Genomic DNA, 21,192 nt, shown 5'->3' on the forward strand with positions numbered 1-21,192 from the left:
GTGATTCACCTGAGCTTCTTCCGATTCATTGTTTTGCACTTGGTTTTTGTGGTGTGTCCATTTTCACACTGGAGAAATCAAATGCGGAATGGTGATGGCCTTGATAACTGAACAGAAATATTCTACAAAGCTGGATGCTTAGTTTCCAGTTCGGCCATTTTATTTCTTATCTCACTTCCTCTCTCAGTTCTTGACATCCAGCCTCCTGCTCTGCTCCGGAGATGCTCATCACAAGGAACAGCATCTGGTCACATGCAGCCTTCTGAATTCAATGTCAAACCCCCACTACCTCACTCTCCCCTCCTTGGGTTAATTGCAGGCAAAAGGGACCAGGGCAGGTAGGCATATTGGTTGATATGTGGCCTGTAGCCCTAGTTCTGTGTTATGGCACTCCATAGCTCTATGAAAAACTTCAAGTCCTTTATTCTCTGTGTGTCTGTGTCTGTGTCTGTATTTCTGTGTCAATTTATTCCTTTTCTTCTGACCCTAACTAATATTATCTGAAGTAATTGATGTCATGACAGTGTTGGCCTATATCCTATCACAAATATTCTCTTTGTGCTTTCCACACCACTGCCCTCCACTACCCACCGCTTCTTTTCTCACCCTCCAGTTCTGAGGAAGAATTCTTCGTCTGAAATTTTAAAGATTTAAAGGTTAGTTTTATCTGTCACATGTGCACTAAAATATCAAAACGTACAGTGAAATGTGTCATTTGTGTCAAATCAAATCAGTGAGGACTGTGTTTCCTGCGCCAACATAGCGTGCCCACAGTTCCCTAACCCCAATGGTACATCGTTGCAATGTGGGAGGAATCCCGGAGCACCCAGAGGAAACCCACAGGGTCATGGAGAGAACGTACTAACTCCTTTCAGACAGTGACAAGAACCGAACCCTGATCTTACAGCTGGCACGGTACAGTGTTGTGCTAGTCGATATGTTACTGCGCAACCCCGATTCTGCCCCCTCAGATTCTGCCTGACTTCTTCTATACTCCCGTTTTCATTTTGGATTTGTGGTATCTGCAGCTTTTGTGTCAATTGCACTTCAACCTGTTAGCAGCCTTGAGCTGCCTTTCCATGCAGTCAGGGTGGTCTTGTCAGTACTCGGTACAAGTGGAGAATGGGCGAGATGCATGAGGATAAAATGCATGGGAGCCCTATATTGCTTATTAAAAAAGGCCTATTGTTTGTTCATAGAAGATGTTAGTAAACAGAATTAAAGTGACAAAGAATTGGGCACCTAAGGGCAAAGGTGCACTCCATTGTAGCGTGCGTTTTGGTTACTAAAATAACAATTAAATCTAAATGCAGTGCTCAATGTGGGATTCAAACATTGAAAAGCCATCGCAAGCCTCCAAACCTGGAGCAGGATTTTGCTGCGAAGTTAATGTGCAGAATCAAATAAGCAGTATATTGGATTTTGTACCAAAGCTTCTTCAGTCCACAAGGGACAAAGCATTGTGTGTATTGTGTCAATTGTCTGTGCAACCACAAAGATCTTCTGGTTGCACAGTTGCTGTGGAGGATAACCTACATATGTACCTTCAAGTATGTTCACCCTCCCAGTCTGGAAATTAATAGTCCAGGTTCCCAAGGTGATGTACCTTGGTCTAAAGGCAAATGTCAACAAGCTGAAATATGTTGAAGATAAGGTCACTGCTATTCTGTAGGTCAAGAAGCCAGAGAATGTTATGGACCTGGGTCTCTTCTGCACTTTGCGGCACCAGTGATCTGCCGTCAGGGTTCAAATCCCCCGCTCTCTGTAAGGACTTTGTATGTTCTCCCCGTGACGATGTTTGTTCCCTCCAAATGTTCCAGTATCCTCACATTCCAAAGAAATTTGGGTTAAGTTTAGTACGTTATCAGCATTTTTTGTGCGTTTGCTCTGGACTTCTAGCATCTGCAGAATCTCTTGTGTTTCAGTTATGGGCATGCTATGTTGGTGCCAGAAGCATGGTGACACTCGCAGGCTGTCCCTAGCACATATTTGGACTGTGTTGGTCACTGACATATTTCACTGTATGTTTTGATGCATGTACATGTGATAAATAAAGCTAATCTTTAGATCTTTATTTTTTTCTGCAAATGATTCAATGCTATAATAGACCCTTGCCTTATTTAGCAATTGTGCAAGTTTCATGACACCAAAAATTATCCACGATATTCAGCGAGATAATCACACTATGAGAGCTGAACTCCCGTTCTCTGGTGGTGTGATTATATGGCTGAATGTTATTCATCTGAGCAAAGCATAATAACTAATATTTGTTCAGATTCCCACGTGAATCGGTTGTTGGCAGTGAACACTGTTCTTTCTCATTTGCAGACGATGACCTCAGTCACTGACACTGACTCAGCAACGATGCAAGTCTTCAAATGCTCTTTAAAATTGTACCAGTGTCAAGTGTCTCACTGATGACTTACAGTTGACCCTAAAGAGGAGGGTAGAGAGGCAGCAAATGAGCAAGAGCCAGTGGCTTTAGGGAGAGGAAAGAAATTCTAACTTAATGAAAGATACCAAATCACCAGAGTGACACAAGACCCCTCCTTCTATTTCCCCAGATGATTCAAAGATTGATTCTCCATTTCTCCCAGCAGCTTTAATTGTAAGTGGAATTTATTAAGTACCAGAGTTTTCCTTCTTGTACAGATGGTGACCTTTTCAGTCAACCCCTTCATGTGGACAATGAAGAATGAGGTCTCCAGAGCAGTCAGCAGTCTGATGCTGGCATCACCGAATGGCACAGTTTACACCGTCAGGGATCTGCCAGAGGACATTGAGGTAAATCCACAAGCTGTGTCCCTTACCTTCATCGCCAATGAAGAGAGTGCCAACATTAAGTTGCTTGGCTCTGCAAGTCCTAAAGTAAACTGATTTATAGGGGAATGCACACAAAATATTGAAGGAACTCAGCAGGGCAGGCAGCATCTATAGAGGAAAATAAACAGACAATGTTTCGGGTCATTCAGGCTAGTGTTAATGAAGGGTCTTGGCCTGAAATATTCCCCTCCCGCGATGCTGCCTGTCTTGCTGAGTTCTTCCAGCGTTTTGTGGGTGTTGCTCAAGATTTCCAGCATCTGCAGAATGTCTTGTGCTTCTGATTTACAGGGGGTCTCCCCAAACAGAGACTGTCAGTCCCCAGCCAGCACCAGCTTCAGCACAAACAACAGCCACCCACCAGCTCAGTGGTACAGTGGAGGCTGAGACTGTTGTTCTGGAAGATGTGCAAATTCAGGCCCCCACTGTCATGGCTGTGATTAATATTCAAAGGGCTTGCAGGGTAAGATAGCAGTCCTGCAGTCAATGCTACCACACGAAACTGGAGTTGCCCACGTCCTCGTCCGCAGAACTGACAATGGTTCAGTGGAATCAGAACCAAAATCAGGTTTATTATCACTGAAGTATGTCATGAAATGTATTGTTCTGCAGCAGTTGTAAAGCAGAAGTCATAAAAAAATTACTATAGGTTACAATAAGGAATATAAAATAAATAAATAGTGCAAAAATGAGCAAATTAGTGAGGTAGGGTTCATGGACTATTTAAAAATCTGTTGTGAGGGGGGGGAAGGCTGCTTACGTGTGCATCTCCAGGCTCCTGCACCTCCTCCCTGATGTGAAGAGGACGCGTCCTCGATGATGTAGAGCTGCTGTGAATCTTGTGCAAGATGGGATAAGCCTGGTATTTTCTAAATTATCCATGACGATGATGTCATTGTGAATGACAAAATAAAAAGGCTGCGTGTGCTGCTGGTTGGGGAACTGAGAACCAAAGTTAGATCCTCTGCTACTGTACTGACAGCACTAACCTATCAGCTGATCTAACCTTTGAAATAATCCTTTGACAGCTTAAGTATCATTTGAGTTGCAGCGTAGTTTGTTAATGTTACAGATAATACTCCCTGGACCTGATCTGACTCATGAGAATTGGACTGAATTCAATCTGGAAAACAACCTAATCATTCTGGAAGTGAATGTTACATCAGACAGTGGCACACTTGGCTTTTATCTGGAGACTGAGCAAGATGTCCCAATCGTCCTTTACTTGGGCTACGAAAATGAACCTAATGAGACCAACTTTCTGGTTTCCACACAGCTACCTAATACAAAGTACACTGGAGGTAAGTGTGAAGCAAATCTCTGCAAGAGAGGAACGTTGCAAGAATGCACATGAATAAACACCTTCATTGCATCTTGCAGCTCCAATTTTGGGGATATTTTCATGAAATCATTTCCACTCCAGAACAGACTTTTCAATTCCACCCACAGTTGAACTGACTGTTTGGTCCCATTCCCCATGGTTAGTCTTAGGAAATTATTGTATGTTCTCTATTTTCCTTTCAAGGAAAATGTGCCTTCAGCAATTGTCCGGTAGGATGTCTTTTACAATTCCTTGTGTGAGCATACATTATCCCTCAAGTGTCACCATGGTTATTTTTCCGAAATTTATCCATTAATAACCAGCTTTTATGCTACTGGGAAAATGTTTCCTTAGTTATTCAATGAAGCCCTTTGAAATTCTGAAGACCTCTATCTCATCTCTCTTTAGGACTAGGTGTTCTCCAAGAAAGCAATACCAGTTCCTCATATAACCATAAATGTGCCCCTGGTGCCACTCCTGTTAACCTCATCTACAACCCTCTGCAAGATCTTAACTTGCGGTCTGCAGTGTGGTAATACACATACTTTGAACAAGCCATGTTTAGGGTCTTGTTCTTGATCACTGGACTTTTCAGGAGTTGTTTAAGATTGTTCTAACAATTGCGGTATTGTGATTTGTGTCTTCTAAGAAAGCACAGGTGTACTTTGAAAATTTCATTTATCCAACAAAGAGTTGTTGGGATACATCATTTAAATGATATAAAATAACATTCCCAAAAATTCTTCTTGCTTACCCAATCACTTTAATTGATGTATTCTACAAAAATAATGCAGACACATGTCGTAATCAGGTTACAATTGCGACAAATGCAGTTGGACTACTTCCTTATTCACAGCTTAAATGCAAGTGCCTAGATCTTTGCCATATTGTTATCAAATGATTCCATATCCAAGCAGTCCATTTGAAATGAAACATAAGGTCACATCAAAACCTTTCAAATATTTTGTAACTGAAAATTAAAATTCAGGAGCACAATTACATTAATGTTCTAGGTTCAGAATATATTGTACAACTAAAGTAAACATCAGTTCTTCAAGGTACTCCTTAGCTGCTAGCTTGGGAATTATGAAAATAAGCCATGGTTTTTTCAAGTTTTGATTAGTCTAATCAAAATGATTAATCTACTTGAAGTACTTGAAGTTGTAACTTGCATCACAGTCTGTAGAAATTGATCAGAATCAGGTTTTATATCACTGGCCTTCATCGTGAAATTTATGGTTTGTGGCAGCAGTACATTGCGATACATATTAATAATAAAAACTATAACTTACAGTATGAAGTGTGTATATATATAAATTAAGTAATGCAAAAAGAGAGGGAGAAAAATATTGAGCAAGTGTTCATGGGTTCATTGTCCATTCAGAAATCTGATGACAGAAGGGAAGAAGCTGTTTCTGAAATGTTGAGTGTGTGTCTTCAGGCTTCTGTACCTCCTCCTTGAAGGTAGTAACGAGAAGAAGGTATGTCCTGGGTGGTGGAGGTCCTTAATGATGGATGCTGCCTTTTTGAAGCATCACATTTTGAAAATGTCCTCAATGCTGGCAAGGCTAGTGCCCATGATAGATCTGGTTGAGTTTACAACTTTCTGTAGTTTTTTTCTGATCTTGTGCAGTGGCCTCTACATACCAGATAGTGATGCAACCAGTTTGATTGCTCTCTACGGTACATCTGTAGAAGCTTGTGTGCGCCTTAGATGACATACCAATTCTGCTCAAATTCCTAGTGAAATATAGCCGCTGTTATGCCTTTTTTGTAGCAGCATCAATATGATGGGCCCAGGATAGATCCTCAGAGATGTTGACACCCTGGAGCTTGAAACTGCTCACCCTTTCCAATTCTGATCCCTCGATGAGGACTGGTATGTGTTCCCTCAACCTACCCTTCAAGAAGTCCACAATCAATTCCCTGGTCTTATTGACGTTGGGTGCAGATTTGTTGCTGCAACATCACTCAACCAGCTGATCTATCTCGCTCCTGTGTGCCTCCTCGTCATCATCTAAAACTCTGCCAGTAATACTTGTGTCATTGTCTAATTTACAGATGCTGTTTGAGCTGTCCCGAGGCACAGAGTCATGGTTATCTTGAAGCAGTGGCCTTGATATGGACACTTTATTCAGTTTCTTGGATTGTCAGTTTTTCTTATGCTGGGTTCAATGGTTTTAAAGCTTCTTCTCAGCTTTTCCAAAGACAGTACATTGACATCTTGGTCTCATTAGCAGTGCACTGAAGAACTATTTTGTAACTTAATAATTTATGCAATTAAAATGTAATTAATTTATTTGCAGCTGGGTTAGGTTGGTAGTGCTTAGCTCAAACTTCATCTGTTCCACCATATTTTTGTTAGTTTTGATTAAGAAATTCACACATTAGTTTTAGAAGTTTAATTTATTACTTCATTGTTTTCAGTAATATCTGCAATTGTTCACAAAGGTTTTATGGTACAACGTCGCACACTGACTCATATTGAATCTTCCATCTGCTCTACAGACTGAGACTGTGCTATTACCACTTTAAGATAAAGGCACGTACTTAACTCTCCCATCCACTCAGAACCACAGTATTAACACTCAAAAGAAAAGCCTGTCCATGACAAGGCTATTTGCAACTTTATATATTTAAATTAAAAACTCAAACTGATTTATTCAACATGATTGTTCTTCAAATTTGATCATATTTTCTCTCAATAAAAATGCTGTGTTTTAAATATTTCTATTATCTTCCATCTTTCCCAATAAGCTGCAAGATATACCTGGCTGATTCCTCCTGCTGAGTTAATGTATGGAGTAGGAACTTACTATTTAGCTGTGAGATCTGACCCAGATCTGAACTCTGCACAAATGACGAACATGACTGTGGCCTTCACTTCCTTTGTATCCCAGTGCGTATACTGGGATGAAATTAATAACAACTGGAATTCATCTGGATGTCGTGTGAGTACCCTCACTTTCTGCGGTTTAACTGAGCTCTGGCGATAGGGGACTTGGGTGAAACGTAGTACCCTCACTTTGTATGGTCTAAGTAGATATCTGGTGATGAAAGACTCTAATCAAATGCAGTACTATCACTTTGTCTGATTTAACTGGAAATCTGGTGAAAATAGGCTCTGGTAAAATTCAGTACCATCACTTTGTATGGTCCAACGTGGGATCTGGTGAAAAAGGACTCGAGTGAAATGCAGGACCCTCACTTTTGTATTGTCTAACTGTGCATCTGGGAATAACTGTGACCTTTCAGCTTATTCTTCCATTCAATAAGAGCAAGGATATTGGCCACTACTCCACCACTCCATATTCCTGCCTGGTCCTCATATCCTTTGTTTGTGGTCTAGAAATCTGTCTACTTTGGCTTGCAATATATTGAATGACTTAGTTCACAGTTCTCTACATTAGAGAAATCCAGTCTCCTCAGCCCTATCCTGATTCTGAAGCTATGTCTCCAGTTCTAGATTCCCCACAGTACTGACCTTGTCAAGTCCCTTCAAAATCTTTGGTTTCAATAAAGTTACCTCATTCTTCTAAAGTTCTGTGAGTATGGGTCCAATCCTTTCAATCTTTCCTCATAAATTAGCCACCTTGTGCCAGAAATCAGTCCAGTGGAGACACTAGAAGTGGCAGGTGCAGGAATCTGATGCAGCAGCTAAGCTGCTGGAAGAACTCAGAGGGTCAAACAACATCTGTGATGGGAACCTTCCTGGTCCTGAGGTGCAGATGAACTATAATTTACTGAATGGCAGAGCAGGCTCAAGGGACTTATTCCTATTCCTGTTTCCTTTCTTATTGTGGCAGGTCTTCTGACATTTACCCAACTACTGGATGTAGGGAAATGCCCTGCACACTGCCAAATACTATTCATTGATTATAAGCACCAGGCAGTGTGCTTTGCCCCCTGCTCTGCTTACTTTATACTTACGACTGTGAGGCTAAGCACAACTCTAAAGCCATATTTAAGTTTGCCAATGATAATGTTAGCCAAATCAGAGGTGGTAATGAACCTGTATATGGGAAGGAGATTGAAAACCTTACTGACTGATGACACAGCCACAACCTCTCACTCAATGCCAGCAAGACTAAGGAGATGGTTATTGACCTGAGGAGGAAACTGGAGGTCCATTAGTCAGTGATCATCAAGAGATCAGAATTGGAGAGGATCAGCAACTTTAATTTCCTCAGTGTTATCATTTCAGAGGATCAGTCCTGGGTCTGATGAAGAAAGCATGGCAGCATCTCTACTTTCTTAGGAGTTTGCAAAGATTCAGCATGTCATCTAAAACTTTGACGAACTTCTGTAGGTGTGTGGTGAAAAGTATATTGACTGGTTGCATCACAACCTGGTATGGAAACGCTTGAGTGGAAAAGCATACAAAAAGAAGTGGATATAGCTTAGTCCATCACAGGTAAAACCCTCCCCACCATTAAGCACATCTACAAGAAGAATTGTTGCAGGGAAGCAGCATTCATTATCCTGTAGACCCACCATCTAGGCAATGCTGTCTTCTTACTGCTGCCAACAGGAAGAAGGTACAGGAAACTCAAGATCTGTGCCACCAGGTTTAGGAATAATTATTACCCCTCAACCATCAAGCTCGTGAATCGGAGGATATAGCTTCACTCAACTTCACTCGGCCGATCACAGAACTGTTCCCACAACGTATGGACTCAATTTCAAGGACACTTCATCTCATGATCTTGATATGCTATGATCTTTCTTTCTTTCCTCTTCCTTTCTTCACATTGGTTGTTGTCCCTCCTGTTGGGTGCAGTCTTTCACAGATTCTATTGTGTTTCTTTCAGTTACTGTGATTGCCCAGAAGAAAATGAATGTCAGGTTTGTACTTGGTGACAAATATGTACTTTGATAATAAATTTACTTTGAACTTTGGTAAGACAGAATATACAAGCTCTTTACAACAACAATCTTTGTGTGAATTTACATTGCATCATTTTTATTCAGTGATGTTTAAAACATCATTAGGTGCTGGCCACTTGCATATCAGATTGGATACATTAGCCAAAAGCCCCAGTCTGCATTAGCAAAGTCAGCAATGGCTCAATAATTGACTGAATACACCCAACAGTAAGTGCTTCTCTGATTAGCTAATCACTAATATAAAAAAGTAAATGTGGAAGGAACTGTTTAAATGTTTATCATACCAATATCCCTTCCTCAATAACAAAAGTGTTAATATACATAGTAACAACAGTGAAACCCTAGTAATATATCTTTTTGTCATAAGCCACAAAAAAAAACAAAGGGTTAGAGAACTGTCTGTTAATACCCCCTCATCCCCTGACTCCTTTCACCCCCTCCTCACCGTCCGCAAGCAAATCTCTCCCAGCACATCCAGCATGGTTACGATGTTCTAACATGGTTATGCATCCACCTTGGCCTCCTCCATTTTGCAACGTCCTCCTTGAGGAATAATGGGGAAGAATGTCCTCATTATTTGCATACTAAATGCCCTCTCTATTTACATACTAAACATCCAAGATAGTAGTTCTGAGTGATGTGCTTTATTGACAATGAAATCAATGGAAGCAGCTGTCAGAGGTACAGTCCAATACTCCTGTGCTATCATATCACCACCAAGTGTGATTTTTTAAAATTTAGTACGTTCTTTTCCGAGGACTGTAGGTGGAAGCATCAGCTATTCAGTCCCTCATGTTTGTTCTGTCAGTAACATAAATCAAAGTTAATCAAAAAATCAAATCAGATCGAGTTTAATTATCATTCAAGTCATACTTAGATACAGCGGAATGAGACAGTGTTCCTCTGGGGCCAAGATACAAAACATTCAAAATAGCAAGTACCTCAATTTTGAACTCAATTAACATGGTTTGCTCATGAAATGAATCTAACAGGGAGCTTCTTTACTCAGAGTGTGGTGAGAGTGTGGAATGAGCTGCCAGTGCAATTGGTGAATGCCAGTTCAATTTCAACATTTAAGAGAAACTTAGATAGGTACCTGCATGGGAGGGGTATGGAGGCGCTGCAGTCTGGGTGCAGCTGATGGGAGTAGTGAGAACAATAGTTCAACACGGAGCAGATGGGTTGAAAGGCCTGTTTCTGTGCTGTAGCACTCTATGACTGTATGACACTAAATCCTAATGTCCTGGTGTAATAAAAATCTAGCAACTCAGCATCTCTTGAAAAAAAACTCAAGTAGTGCCTTTTTAATATTTTGTCATCTTCACTGTTCTTGACATATATCAGAATCAGGTTTGTTATCACCGGCATGTGACATGAAATTTATTAACTTGGCAGCAGCAGTTCAATGCAATACATAATCTAGCAGTGAGAGAAAAATAATAATAATAAATGAAATGCAAAAATATAATAATAATAAACAAACAAGTAATTCAATTATGTGTATTGAATAGAATTTTAAAAACATGCATAAACAGAAAAAAAGTGAGGTAATGTCCAAAGATTCAAAGTCCATTTAGGAATCAGATGGCAAAGGGGAAGAAGCTGTTCCTGAACCACTGAGTGTGTGCCTTCAGGCTTCTGTATTTCTTACCTGATGGTAACAGTGAGAAAAGGGCATGCCCTAGGTACTGGACATCCTTAGTAATGGATGCTGCCTTTCTGAGACACCACTCCTTAAAGATGTCCTGGGTACTTTGTAGGCCAGTGCCTAAGATGGAGCTGACTAGATTTACAACCTTTTGCAGCTTCTTTCAGTCCTGTGCAGTAGCCCCTCCATACCAGACAGTGATGCGGCCTGTCAGAATGCTCTCCACGGTACAACTATAGAAGTTTTTGAGTGTATTTGTTGACATGCCAAATCTCTTCAAACTCCTAATAAAGTATAGCCGCTGTCTGGCCTTCTTTATGGCTACATCGATATGTTGGGACCAGGTTAGATCCTCAGAGATCTTGACACCAAGGAACTTGAAGCTGTTTAATCTCTCCACTTCTGATCCCTCTATGAGGATTGGTATGTGTTCCTTCGTCTTACCCTTCCTGAAGTCAGCTGATACAATCATTTTCATCAGGATGATTTTGCTTTTACTGTATATGTTTCAAATCAGCCAAATCAAGATCGAAGGTGCTGAGGAAAGGGAACGTGGAGAACAAGTTCCTGTTCAGCATCGTAGGCACAGCTATCCCAAACATCACAGAAAAGCCAGTCAAGCGTTTAAGCAAGGTTTTTTACAGTTCTTTAAGGAACACGACATCCATCCAGGTCACTGGCACCGAGTTGGATGGCTGGCTGAAATCTGTGGACAAGTCTGGCCTACCTGGGAGGTTAAAAGCCTGGGTGTATCAGCATGGCATTCTTCCCAGAATCCTGTGGCCCCTCCTTGTCTATGCAGTTCCGATCTCGACAGTCGAAACCTTAGAGAGGAGGGTTAGCAACCACCTCAGGAGATGGCTGGGGCTGCCAAAGAGCCTGAGCAGCATCGCACTCTATGGACACCACAACAAACTGCAACTGCCCTTCAAATCCTTGGAGGAAGAATTCAAGGTAACAAGAGCCAGAGAAGTGCTACAGTATAGGGACTCAAGTGACCCGAAGGTGGCTAGAGCAGGGATCCAAGTAAGTACTGGCAGGAAGTGGAGGGCAGAGGAAGCTGTTCAGGAGGCAGAGGCGAGGCTGCGTCACAGGAGGCTGGTGGGAGTGGTCACACGAGGCCGAGCTGGGCTAGGATCCTTTCCAACTCCCCAAGTGGACACTAGAGGGAAGGAAAGGTGTAGTCTAGTTCAGGAGGAGGTGAGAGCAGTAGTGGAGGAGACGAGAACCTGCAAAGGCAGTGGGAATGAAGCAACAGGGAGCTTGGACAAGATGGGAGAATGTGGTTGAAAGGAAAGTGACCTGGGCTGATCTTTGGAAAACCAAACCACACCGCATCCAATTTCTCATCCAGGCGGTGTATGATGTGCTTCCAAGACCATCAAACCTGCAGACATGGGGCAAGGCAGAGTCATCTGCGTGCCCACTGTGCTCCAAGCGAGGAACTCTGGAGCACATCCTCAGCGGCTGTGCAAGGGCAGATGGTACCGATGGAGGCATGATCAGGTCCTGAAGACCATCGCTGAAGCCATCGGCTCAGGAGTTGAGTGGGCAAAGCGGTCCCAACCCTCCAAGCAGACCATTGCCTTTGTCAGAGCTGGGGAGCAGCCAATACCTGCCAAAAGAACATCTGCAGGCATTCTGACCTCTGCAAAGGACTGGCAGCTGTTTGTGGACCTTGAACGGCAGCTGAAGTTCCCCAATCATATCACAGCCACCACCCTGCGACCAGACATTGTCCTAGTGACTGAGTCTACTAAGCAAGTGGTGCTGCTGGAGCTGACAGTCCCATGGGAAGATAGCTTGGAGGAGGCCTTTGAAAGGAAGCTCTCCATGTACACAGGACTGGTCAGCAACTGTCAGCAGGCTGGATGGAGAGCGAGGTGTCTCCCAGTGGGGGTTGGTTGTAGGGGATTCGTAGCCCGTTCTTTAGTTAGACCTTTCAGCATTTTGGGCATCGAGGGAGAGAGGAAGAGCAGGGCCATCCGCAGTACCACCGATGCGGCAGAGAGGGCCTCAAGATGGCTGTGGCTCAAAAGAGGGGAGCCGTGGTGTCATAAGTAGCTAGCCATCTGGACACAAGCTGGGGTCTGATCAGCCCCGGCTGGGTCACCCGGAAGAGGGTGTATGATGTTGAAAGACCCGAAACACCCGATGATTCCAGAAACATCACTGAAGATGTGTCCAGAGGCCTCAGTAGATGTATGTACACAGCAGTGATAATTAAAGTCAGAATAGCTGAATAAATATAAACTAAGTCAAAATAGAATGCTCAGAAACAAAATTAACAAAAATAATGACTGTTTTTCTACGGTGTGTTAATTCTTTTCCTTTCACAATTTTATTAAGACATTTTAAAGTGCAGTGGGGAAAATGCATGTGTGTGACTAAATGATTGACTAAATAATTTTACTGTTGCGTGTTTTAGGTGGGCCCACTAACTACACCCAGCAGCACTCAATGCCTGTGCAATCATCTCACCTTCTTCGGCAGTTCCTTCTTCGTCATGCCCAATGCAGTGGATGTCAGCAAGACAGTAGAGCTCTTTGCAACATTTAAGGACAACCCAATCGTCATTGCAACAGTGGCTTGCATTTTTGGCCTGTACATTCTTGCTGTTGTGTGGGCGAGAAGAAAAGATAAGCAAGATGTTGCCAAAGTGAGTAATTAACCCAATCATATCAATCTAATCAATCACTTTGAAATCCCCAGTTCAAATCTCTTCATCTCTGTCCTGTATCTCTTGTCTATTTTCTCTTAGCACCGGTTATATTTTATTGGCATTAATTTATAATTGACACATGTACCGAGATACAGTGAGAAGCTTTTGTTTGCATACCATCCGGACAGATCATTCCATACATACACTCAATGGCCACTTCATTAGGTACAGCCGTGAACCTGCTGGTTATACAAAAATCCAATCAGCCGAACATCTGGCAGCAACTCAATACATAAAAGCATGCAGACATGGTCAAGAGGTTCAGTTGTTGTTCAAACCAAACATTAGCTTGAGGAAGAAATTTGATCTAAGTGACTTTGATTGTTGAATGATTATTGGTGTCAGACAGGGTGATTTGAGTATCTCAGAAACTACTGAACTCCTGGGATTTTCATGCACAACCGTCTTTATAGTTTACAGAAAAAACAAAACAACATCCAGTGCCAAGCCATGCTGAAAGCAAAAGTGCTTTGTTAATGAGAGCGGTTATAGAAGAATGGTCAGATTGGTTCAAACTGACGGGAAGGTGACAGTAACTCAAATAACCATGCATTGCAACAGTGGTGTGCAGTTAAGCAGCTCTGAATGCACAACACATCACACCTTGAAGTGGATGGGCTACAGCAGCAGAAGACCATGAACATACACTCAGTGGCCACTTTATTAGGTACCTCCTGTGTATATTTACATCAAGAAGGTAAAAAGGAAAACAGAATGTAGAATATAGCCTTCCAGTGGCAGAGAAAATGCAGAGCTGGTTGACAAATAAAGTATAGGTAGATTGGGATTCCAAGAGCTCTATTTTTCTTGCATAACAAGTCTATTCAAGAGTCTGATAACAGCAGGATAGAAGCTGTCCTTGAGACTGGTAGGAGGTGCATTGAACGTTTTGCTTCTTCTGCCCATCAAAAGGGGGGAGAAGCGAGAATGACCAGGGTGGGAGGGGTGCTTGATTATGTTGACTGCTTTCCTGAGGCAGCAGGAAGTGTAACTGCTTGGTATTGATTTACTTGAATATAGTGTTGCCAAGGGCAGTATTTATAACCACTTCTAATTGTTTGTAATGTTGCAGCCTGTGTAGTGAAGGCTGGGTTGAATATAGAGCACTCCAAAATGGTGAAATGCTAAACTGATGTGTACCCGGTCAATTACCTGTAGGTGGAGGTGACTCTACCTACCTGCTTCTCTTTTATTTAACCGATATTAAAAAATGGCTGAACACATGACTGTTCAGTGTCCCTTTTGGATGAAACACCGAGGTGAATTTAGTTTGCTCTGAACTAGCGGAGAAAGGAAGCCTAAAGACTGAGGAGCAAATGTATTGGTACAGAAGCAAATAATGTAAGCACAGTTCCATTCCACTAGGAGAGAAAGGCCAGTCTGGAGAACAAGATGTAATCTGTGATCAATTTTGTTTTGTAGGATGTGATAGGATTACCCTGAAAAATGATTGGCTGTTTAATTATAATGTGTTATAGTTCTAAATATAGTCCCTGTGATTGGTGAATTACTGATAATGGAAAATCGGGAACAAGACATGGGAAAAATACTATAGTAAAAATAGCATTGCAGCTGTGAGACTGGAATTTAAATTTGATTTGTAAACCTCGAATTTAAAAGAAGCTGGCACCAATAATAATACCCTGGGAATTGAGAGAATGTAGTAAATACCCATTGGGACTCTTTAATTCCTGTGAGAGAAGGGAGCCTTTCACCCTTACCTTCCCTGGCCCTCATGGATCCTAAACTCACCATCTGGGTAACTCTTAATTACTCCTTAAAATGTCCTAGCAAGCAATGGAGTTTAATGGCCAATAAGAATAAACGTTGAATAGTTTCTAAGTGCAACTATATTTATATGTATGTTAATTAGCTATCTTAAGAGAATTTCCAGCCTTTGTGCCATTTGTTGCATTTAGTTTATTTTTATGTAATGAAATCAACTCCAGTATAACAGTATTTATGTACAAATAATTTGTACCTTCATTTTCTATTGTTACTGTTCATTGAAAAAGTTTAGCAGAGATAGATTAGTAAATTATAGAAATGGTAAAAGAATTTGGAGAAAGTGGTTATTCTCCATTTCCAACTGATGTGTCTTCTCCAAAATAGCAATATTTTAAAGTGAATCATATTTGCAGAAAAATGTGTTTATGTAATTCTCTTTTTCTTATCCCTTAACACAAAATAAAGGTGAAAATAACATTCCTTGCTGATAATGACCCATTTGCCCAGTATCGCTACTTGGTGACCGTTTTCACAGGCCATCGTAGAGGGGCAGCGACCACTTCAAAGGTTTGTTTCTCTTTAAATTTCAACCTACTCAAGTTCCCCAGATTATGACCAACCTAACTTGAGAAAATCCAAACTTCGAGCAAACGTTGGTTAGAATTTAAGCAGTAAAAAGTACTGACTGCAGGAAAATGAAGTAGTGTTCATTGTATCATGATGTTTCTGAAATTGATGAGATGAAGTATGGAATGAAGATAGTGGATGTCAGAAAATCATGGCATGGAGTACAACATAGGCAGTTGCATGTAGGCATATGCACAACAGATAGTAGAAACTTCTTTCAAATTTTTTGTCAATCTAGAAGTAAGAGGAGGTGAATATAAGTTTCAATATCCGTCTTACAAAGAAGTTACTTTTGAAAGACGTAAGCGTGTTGAAATTAAATCATACATTTTTAAAAATAATCAGCCTGCTAATTGAATGTACAGTAGGTTTGAATAAATGTATTGTTAGTTTATTATATTTTGATATATTTGCGTATCCAGGTGACCATAACACTCTGTGGCTCTGAAGGACAGAGTGACCCACATTTTCTTACCGACCCGGAGAAACCTACATTTGAGAGAGGAGGGGTTGATGGATATCTGCTCACAACCTTATTCCCTCTTGGGGATCTTCAGAGCATTCGATTGTGGCATGACAACTCAGGATCCAATCCATCCTGGTAATCTACTGCAGGAAGTTCAGATGAAATGAAAGCTTTCTTTGTATATGGGCAGGATAGACATTAGAAAGTCATAGCTTAAACCCTGTCTTGAATAATATACCACACCAATTGGTAGGAAGAGTGGTTATCTAACAGTGCTCTTGAAACTTTTGTAATGACAACCTTCTAAATATTGAAAGCCCTAGATAGAGTGGACATGGAGAGGATGTTTCCTATAATGGGGGAGTCTAGATCCAGAGGGCATGTCCTCAGAATAGAAGGACATCCCTTTTGAATAAATTCTCTCCTGCTCTTCTCATCGAAATCTCCCCCCCCCCCACTTTAGAAATATAGAAACATAGAAAACCTATAGGCCCTTTGGCCCACAAAGCTGTGCCGAACATGTCCTTACCTTAGAACTACCTAGGCTTACCTACAGCCCTCTAGTTTTCTAAGCTCCATGTACCTATCCAGGAGTCTCCTAAAAGAACCTATCGTTTCCGCCTCCACCACCACTGCCAGCAGCCCATTCCATGCACTCACCACTCTCTGCGTAAAAAACTTACCCTTGATATCGCCTCTGTAGTATTTCCAAGCACCTGAAAACTGTGTCCTCTTGTGTTAGCCATTTCAGCCCTGGGGAAAAGCCTCTAACTATCCACAGGATCAATGCCCATCATTATCTTGTTCATCCCCCCCTCATCCTCCTTTATTGAAACTAACAAAATATTGAAAAGCCACCTGTTGATAGAGTGGACATGGAGAGGATGTTTTCAATAGTTGGAGAGTCTAGAACCAGAGGGCACAGCCTCAGAATACAGGGGCATCTCTTTAGAATAGAGATGAGGAGGAATTTCTTCAGCCAGCGGGTGCTGAGTCTGTGGAATTCATTGCAACAGGTGGTAATGAATTCTGCAGATTGGCAATATAGAAAATGGAGGTTGATGTGTTCTTGATTAGTAAGGGCGTCAAAAGTTACCAGGAGTAGCCAGAAGAAAGGGATTGAGAGGGATAATATTTCAGCCATGATCAAATGGCAGAGCAGAACCCATGGGCCAGTGGTCTAATTCTGGTCCTATGTTTTACAGTCTTCTGCTTTTATGGGCTAACATGAGTATTCATTTAAAATTAATCTCATACTTTAGACAAATGTCAAGCTTAAACAAGGAATTTGAAAGATTCAGTACCAGACATGTTGTGGTAGTTCATGAAACTGCAGTCCATTGTTTCAAACAAATCCGTCAGTTTCAGAATTCTAGTTCCTTCCCTGTATGTCTCAATCTTTCTCCTTGGAATGCTAATCCAGTGATAGGAAATTCAACAGTGGCACTATGATCTGCTTCATTGTTATAGAATCAGAATTATCCTTCAATGTCAGCAAAACTAAGGAGCCGGTCATCGACTTCAGGAAGCTGGGGTTGGGGGGCGGGGGAGATGCACATGCTCCTGTGTACATCAACAATTGTTGAGGTTCAGAAGGTTGAGAGCTTCATGATCCTAGGAGTGAACATCTTCAGAATCCTGTCCTGGTCCAAACACGTTAATGTTATGGCCAAGTACGTTCACCAATGCCTCTACTTCCTCAGAAGGTTAAAGGAATTTGGCATGTGCCCGTTGACTCTTACCTATTTTTATTGCTACACCATAGAAAGCATCTTATCTGAATACATAGCAGCTCTGTATGGCAACTGCTCTGCACGAGACTACAGAACTGTGGATACAGCTCAGCACCTCATGGAACCAGCCTCCTTCTATGATTTTCTTGAGTCATTCCAATGTATCCAAAGATTTCCACTTGAACATTTAAATATTTTGCACAAGCATCCAAGCATTTTGGCAGCCAGGCCATCACTGAACCTGCTGCCAAAAGATTTCTCTGGGCAGGACCCTGATGTGATTTGAAGTCCTTGGCTGGTGCAGGTTGGTCATAAGACATGGGAGTAGAATTAGGTCATTTGGCCCATCAAGTCTGCTCCGCCATTCCAGCATGGCTGATTTATTATCCCTCTCAACCCCATTTTCCTGCCTTCTTCACAGAGCGGGCCTGATCTTGTTTGTGAAGCTACCACTGTTTGGATATCTGCTCATGGGATGGAGAAGTAAAAGGGTAGAGGAAGAACAAAAGTGAAGATCTGACAGGAGGCTCACCGCTGTTAAAGTAACAAAGCCATTCAGTACAGCAGAGTGCAGGAATGAGAACAATCATGTTTTCTCTCAGCAGATTTAAATTTAATTATTTAAAATAAAATTGCTATTTTTAAAGTTGAGACTAACTTTTGCTATTTGATTTCCTTTCCAGGTATGTAAATCGTGTAACAGTGCTGGACTTGCAAACAGACCAACGGTGGAGCTTCCTGTGTAACTCATGGCTGTCCATTGATGTTGGCGATTGTCTTTTGGACAAATTCTTTCCAGTGGCAACCGAGATGGACCTTAAACGTTTTAGGTACACATTGTAGCCAGGTGCAATGCAGTAAACAGTTTGGAACAATATAATTTTTCAAAATAACCTGATGTTTTCTGGTTGTGGTAATCATTGATAAATATTGGAGGACACATTGCTCCTCGGACATGAAGAGAGGATAGCAAATAACTCAGCTGCATGGAGAAATCAGTGATAAAATGTGCTGAAGATTTAACTTTAATTTATTGGTTATGCAGTAGAGGTAGAGAGATGTTGAGACATATAAAGCATAGACAAAGGCTACTTGACCCATCATTTCCACCTCAAGTGAGATGCCACTTGGACTATCCACTTCCCAGCTGTTGACCCATATCTTTCTTTATAGATATTTCCACTAATTAATCATCCAAATGTGAAGGTTTCTGTGTCCACTGTCCTTCCAGGCAGGAGTTTCAGACCACCACTACTGCCTTGGTGAAAACAACATTTCTTCAACACTCCTCTGATCTTTTACCTTATTATCCTGCATCTACTCTTAGTTATTAATTTCTACAGCAAGTCGAGGGAAATGCATCCAGGAAGTGAAAGGGCACTGAAATGTTAATGAGACAGGTGTGGAACAAAGCAGGTATGAAGTTCTTTAAAAATTGGATACAATTAAACTTTGTACTTGCAATTCCAGCACATCACTGTTTTCAGAATTTTACAGTCCTTCAGGTAGAAGATGGTCACTTAGAATGCAATAAATGTTCCTGTGCAAGAAAAACATTGTGAATTATTGAATACTTATAAAGTTGAAATATTTCATAAAGATATTAAATTGGTTGGATATAAAGTAAAAGGAAAACCAATTGTCATTAGATAATATCAGTAATAGATCTTTTTATAATTACATAATTATTTTAGTTGTGCTTAGTGAAGAAGTTTGTCCAAGAATACATTAGGATATAGCTAAATTTGAGGTGAGGGGATACAAGTTTGAGGGGGGGGGAGTGACCTTCTGGGAACAACAGTGACCAGACCTTTGGCATTGAGTCTGGCTCTGTGGCTTGGAATGGAATGGTGAGGGGCGGGGAGTGGAAGAAGGGGAGTGCAGGAGTGATTGGGAATTCCATAGTTAGAGAAGAAAGGAGATTATGTGGACGTGGAAGAGACACCCAGATTGTGCCTGAGGTGCCAGGGTTAGGGACGTCTCAGATTGGGTCCACAGCAATCTAAAGGGTGAGGTTGGGCAGCCAGAAGTTGTGGTACATATTGGTACCAACGACATAGGTTGGAAAAGGACAGTATGGTTGAGAAGCAGTTAGCACAATGCTTTACAGTACAGGTAACCCGGGTTCAATTCTCACTGCTGCCTGTGAAGAGTTTGTATGTTCTGTCCGGGTGCTCCAGTTTCCTCCCACAGTCCAAAGATGGACCAGTTAGTAGGTTATTGGTCGTCGTCAATTTTTCTGTGGTTAGGCCAGTATTGAATCAGGAGATTGCTGGGCGGTGAGGCTGAAGGGCCAGAAGGGATATTCCATGCTGTATCACAATAAATAAATAAATTGGGAGGAGGTACTGAGGAAAGAATATAGGGAGTTGGGTAGAAAGCTGAAAAGCAGGACCACCAGGGTAGTCACTTTTGGATTACTGCCTGTGCTATGTACCACTGAGGGTAAGAATAGAATGTTTTGGCTGATCAAAGTATGGCTGAGGAATTGGTGCAGGGTTTCAGATTTCTGGATCATTAGGATCTCTTCTAGGCAAGGTTACAACTCAGTTACAACTGAACTCAAGGGGAACTAATGTATTTGTGGGCAGGCTTGCTAGAGCTGTTGGGGAGGGTTTAAACTCATTTGCAGGGGATTGAGAACAGGTGCGATATGGCAGTTGGTATACTGTTATTTATTGACATACTGTGCAGAACAGGCCCGTCCAGACCTTCGAGCCTCACCGCCTAACAATCCTAGCCTAGTCACTGTTGACATACAAGTAGATTCAGTGTGTAGTGAGACTGTGAGGAAGGACATGCAGATGATAAGGCAAAACTGCAGTCAGTGAGATGAGTTGAAGTGTAACATGGGAGTAAAACTGAACAGGATGATGATTACAAGACTGAAGATGTTATACTTGAATGCACGCAATAAGGTAGATGATGTCGTAGCACAGTTAGAGATTGACAGAGAATGTTAGAGATGACATTGTGGGCATCACTGAGTGAATCTTCGTGGCTGAAAGAAGATCAATGATACACAATGTATTCAAAGGACAGACAGGGAGGCAGAGGGGGTGGGTGGCTCCACTGGTAAAAACTGAAGTTAAATCCTTAGGATGAGGTGACATAGGATCAAAAGATGTAGAACTCTTATGGGTAGAGTGAAGAAACGACGAGGGTAAAGAGACCCTGATAGGAGTTATATACAGACCTCAGCACAGTAGCCAGGATGTGGGATACAAATTGCAATGGGCG

General features: G+C 41.6%; 1 protein-coding gene across 4 annotated transcripts in view; it reads left to right on the forward strand.

The window, feature by feature from the left end:
• The window catches only part of pkd1l2a (polycystic kidney disease 1 like 2a), a 100,346-nt gene that overhangs the window by 34,253 nt on the left and 44,901 nt on the right, over positions 1-21,192 (forward strand). For all 4 annotated transcript variants that reach the window (XM_063067122.1, XM_063067123.1, XM_063067124.1 and 1 more), the window contains 7 exons: positions 2,653-2,784; positions 3,893-4,121; positions 6,899-7,092; positions 13,105-13,335; positions 15,592-15,693; positions 16,176-16,354; positions 18,636-18,782. In XM_063067122.1, the coding sequence (XP_062923192.1) occupies positions 2,653-2,784; positions 3,893-4,121; positions 6,899-7,092; positions 13,105-13,335; positions 15,592-15,693; positions 16,176-16,354; positions 18,636-18,782 (1,214 nt within the window). The remainder of the gene's footprint in view (positions 1-2,652; positions 2,785-3,892; positions 4,122-6,898; positions 7,093-13,104; positions 13,336-15,591; positions 15,694-16,175; positions 16,355-18,635; positions 18,783-21,192) is intronic.

Source organism: Mobula hypostoma, chromosome 14 (genome assembly GCF_963921235.1).
Source record: "Mobula hypostoma chromosome 14, sMobHyp1.1, whole genome shotgun sequence".
NCBI classification, from domain to species: domain Eukaryota; kingdom Metazoa; phylum Chordata; class Chondrichthyes; order Myliobatiformes; family Myliobatidae; genus Mobula; species Mobula hypostoma.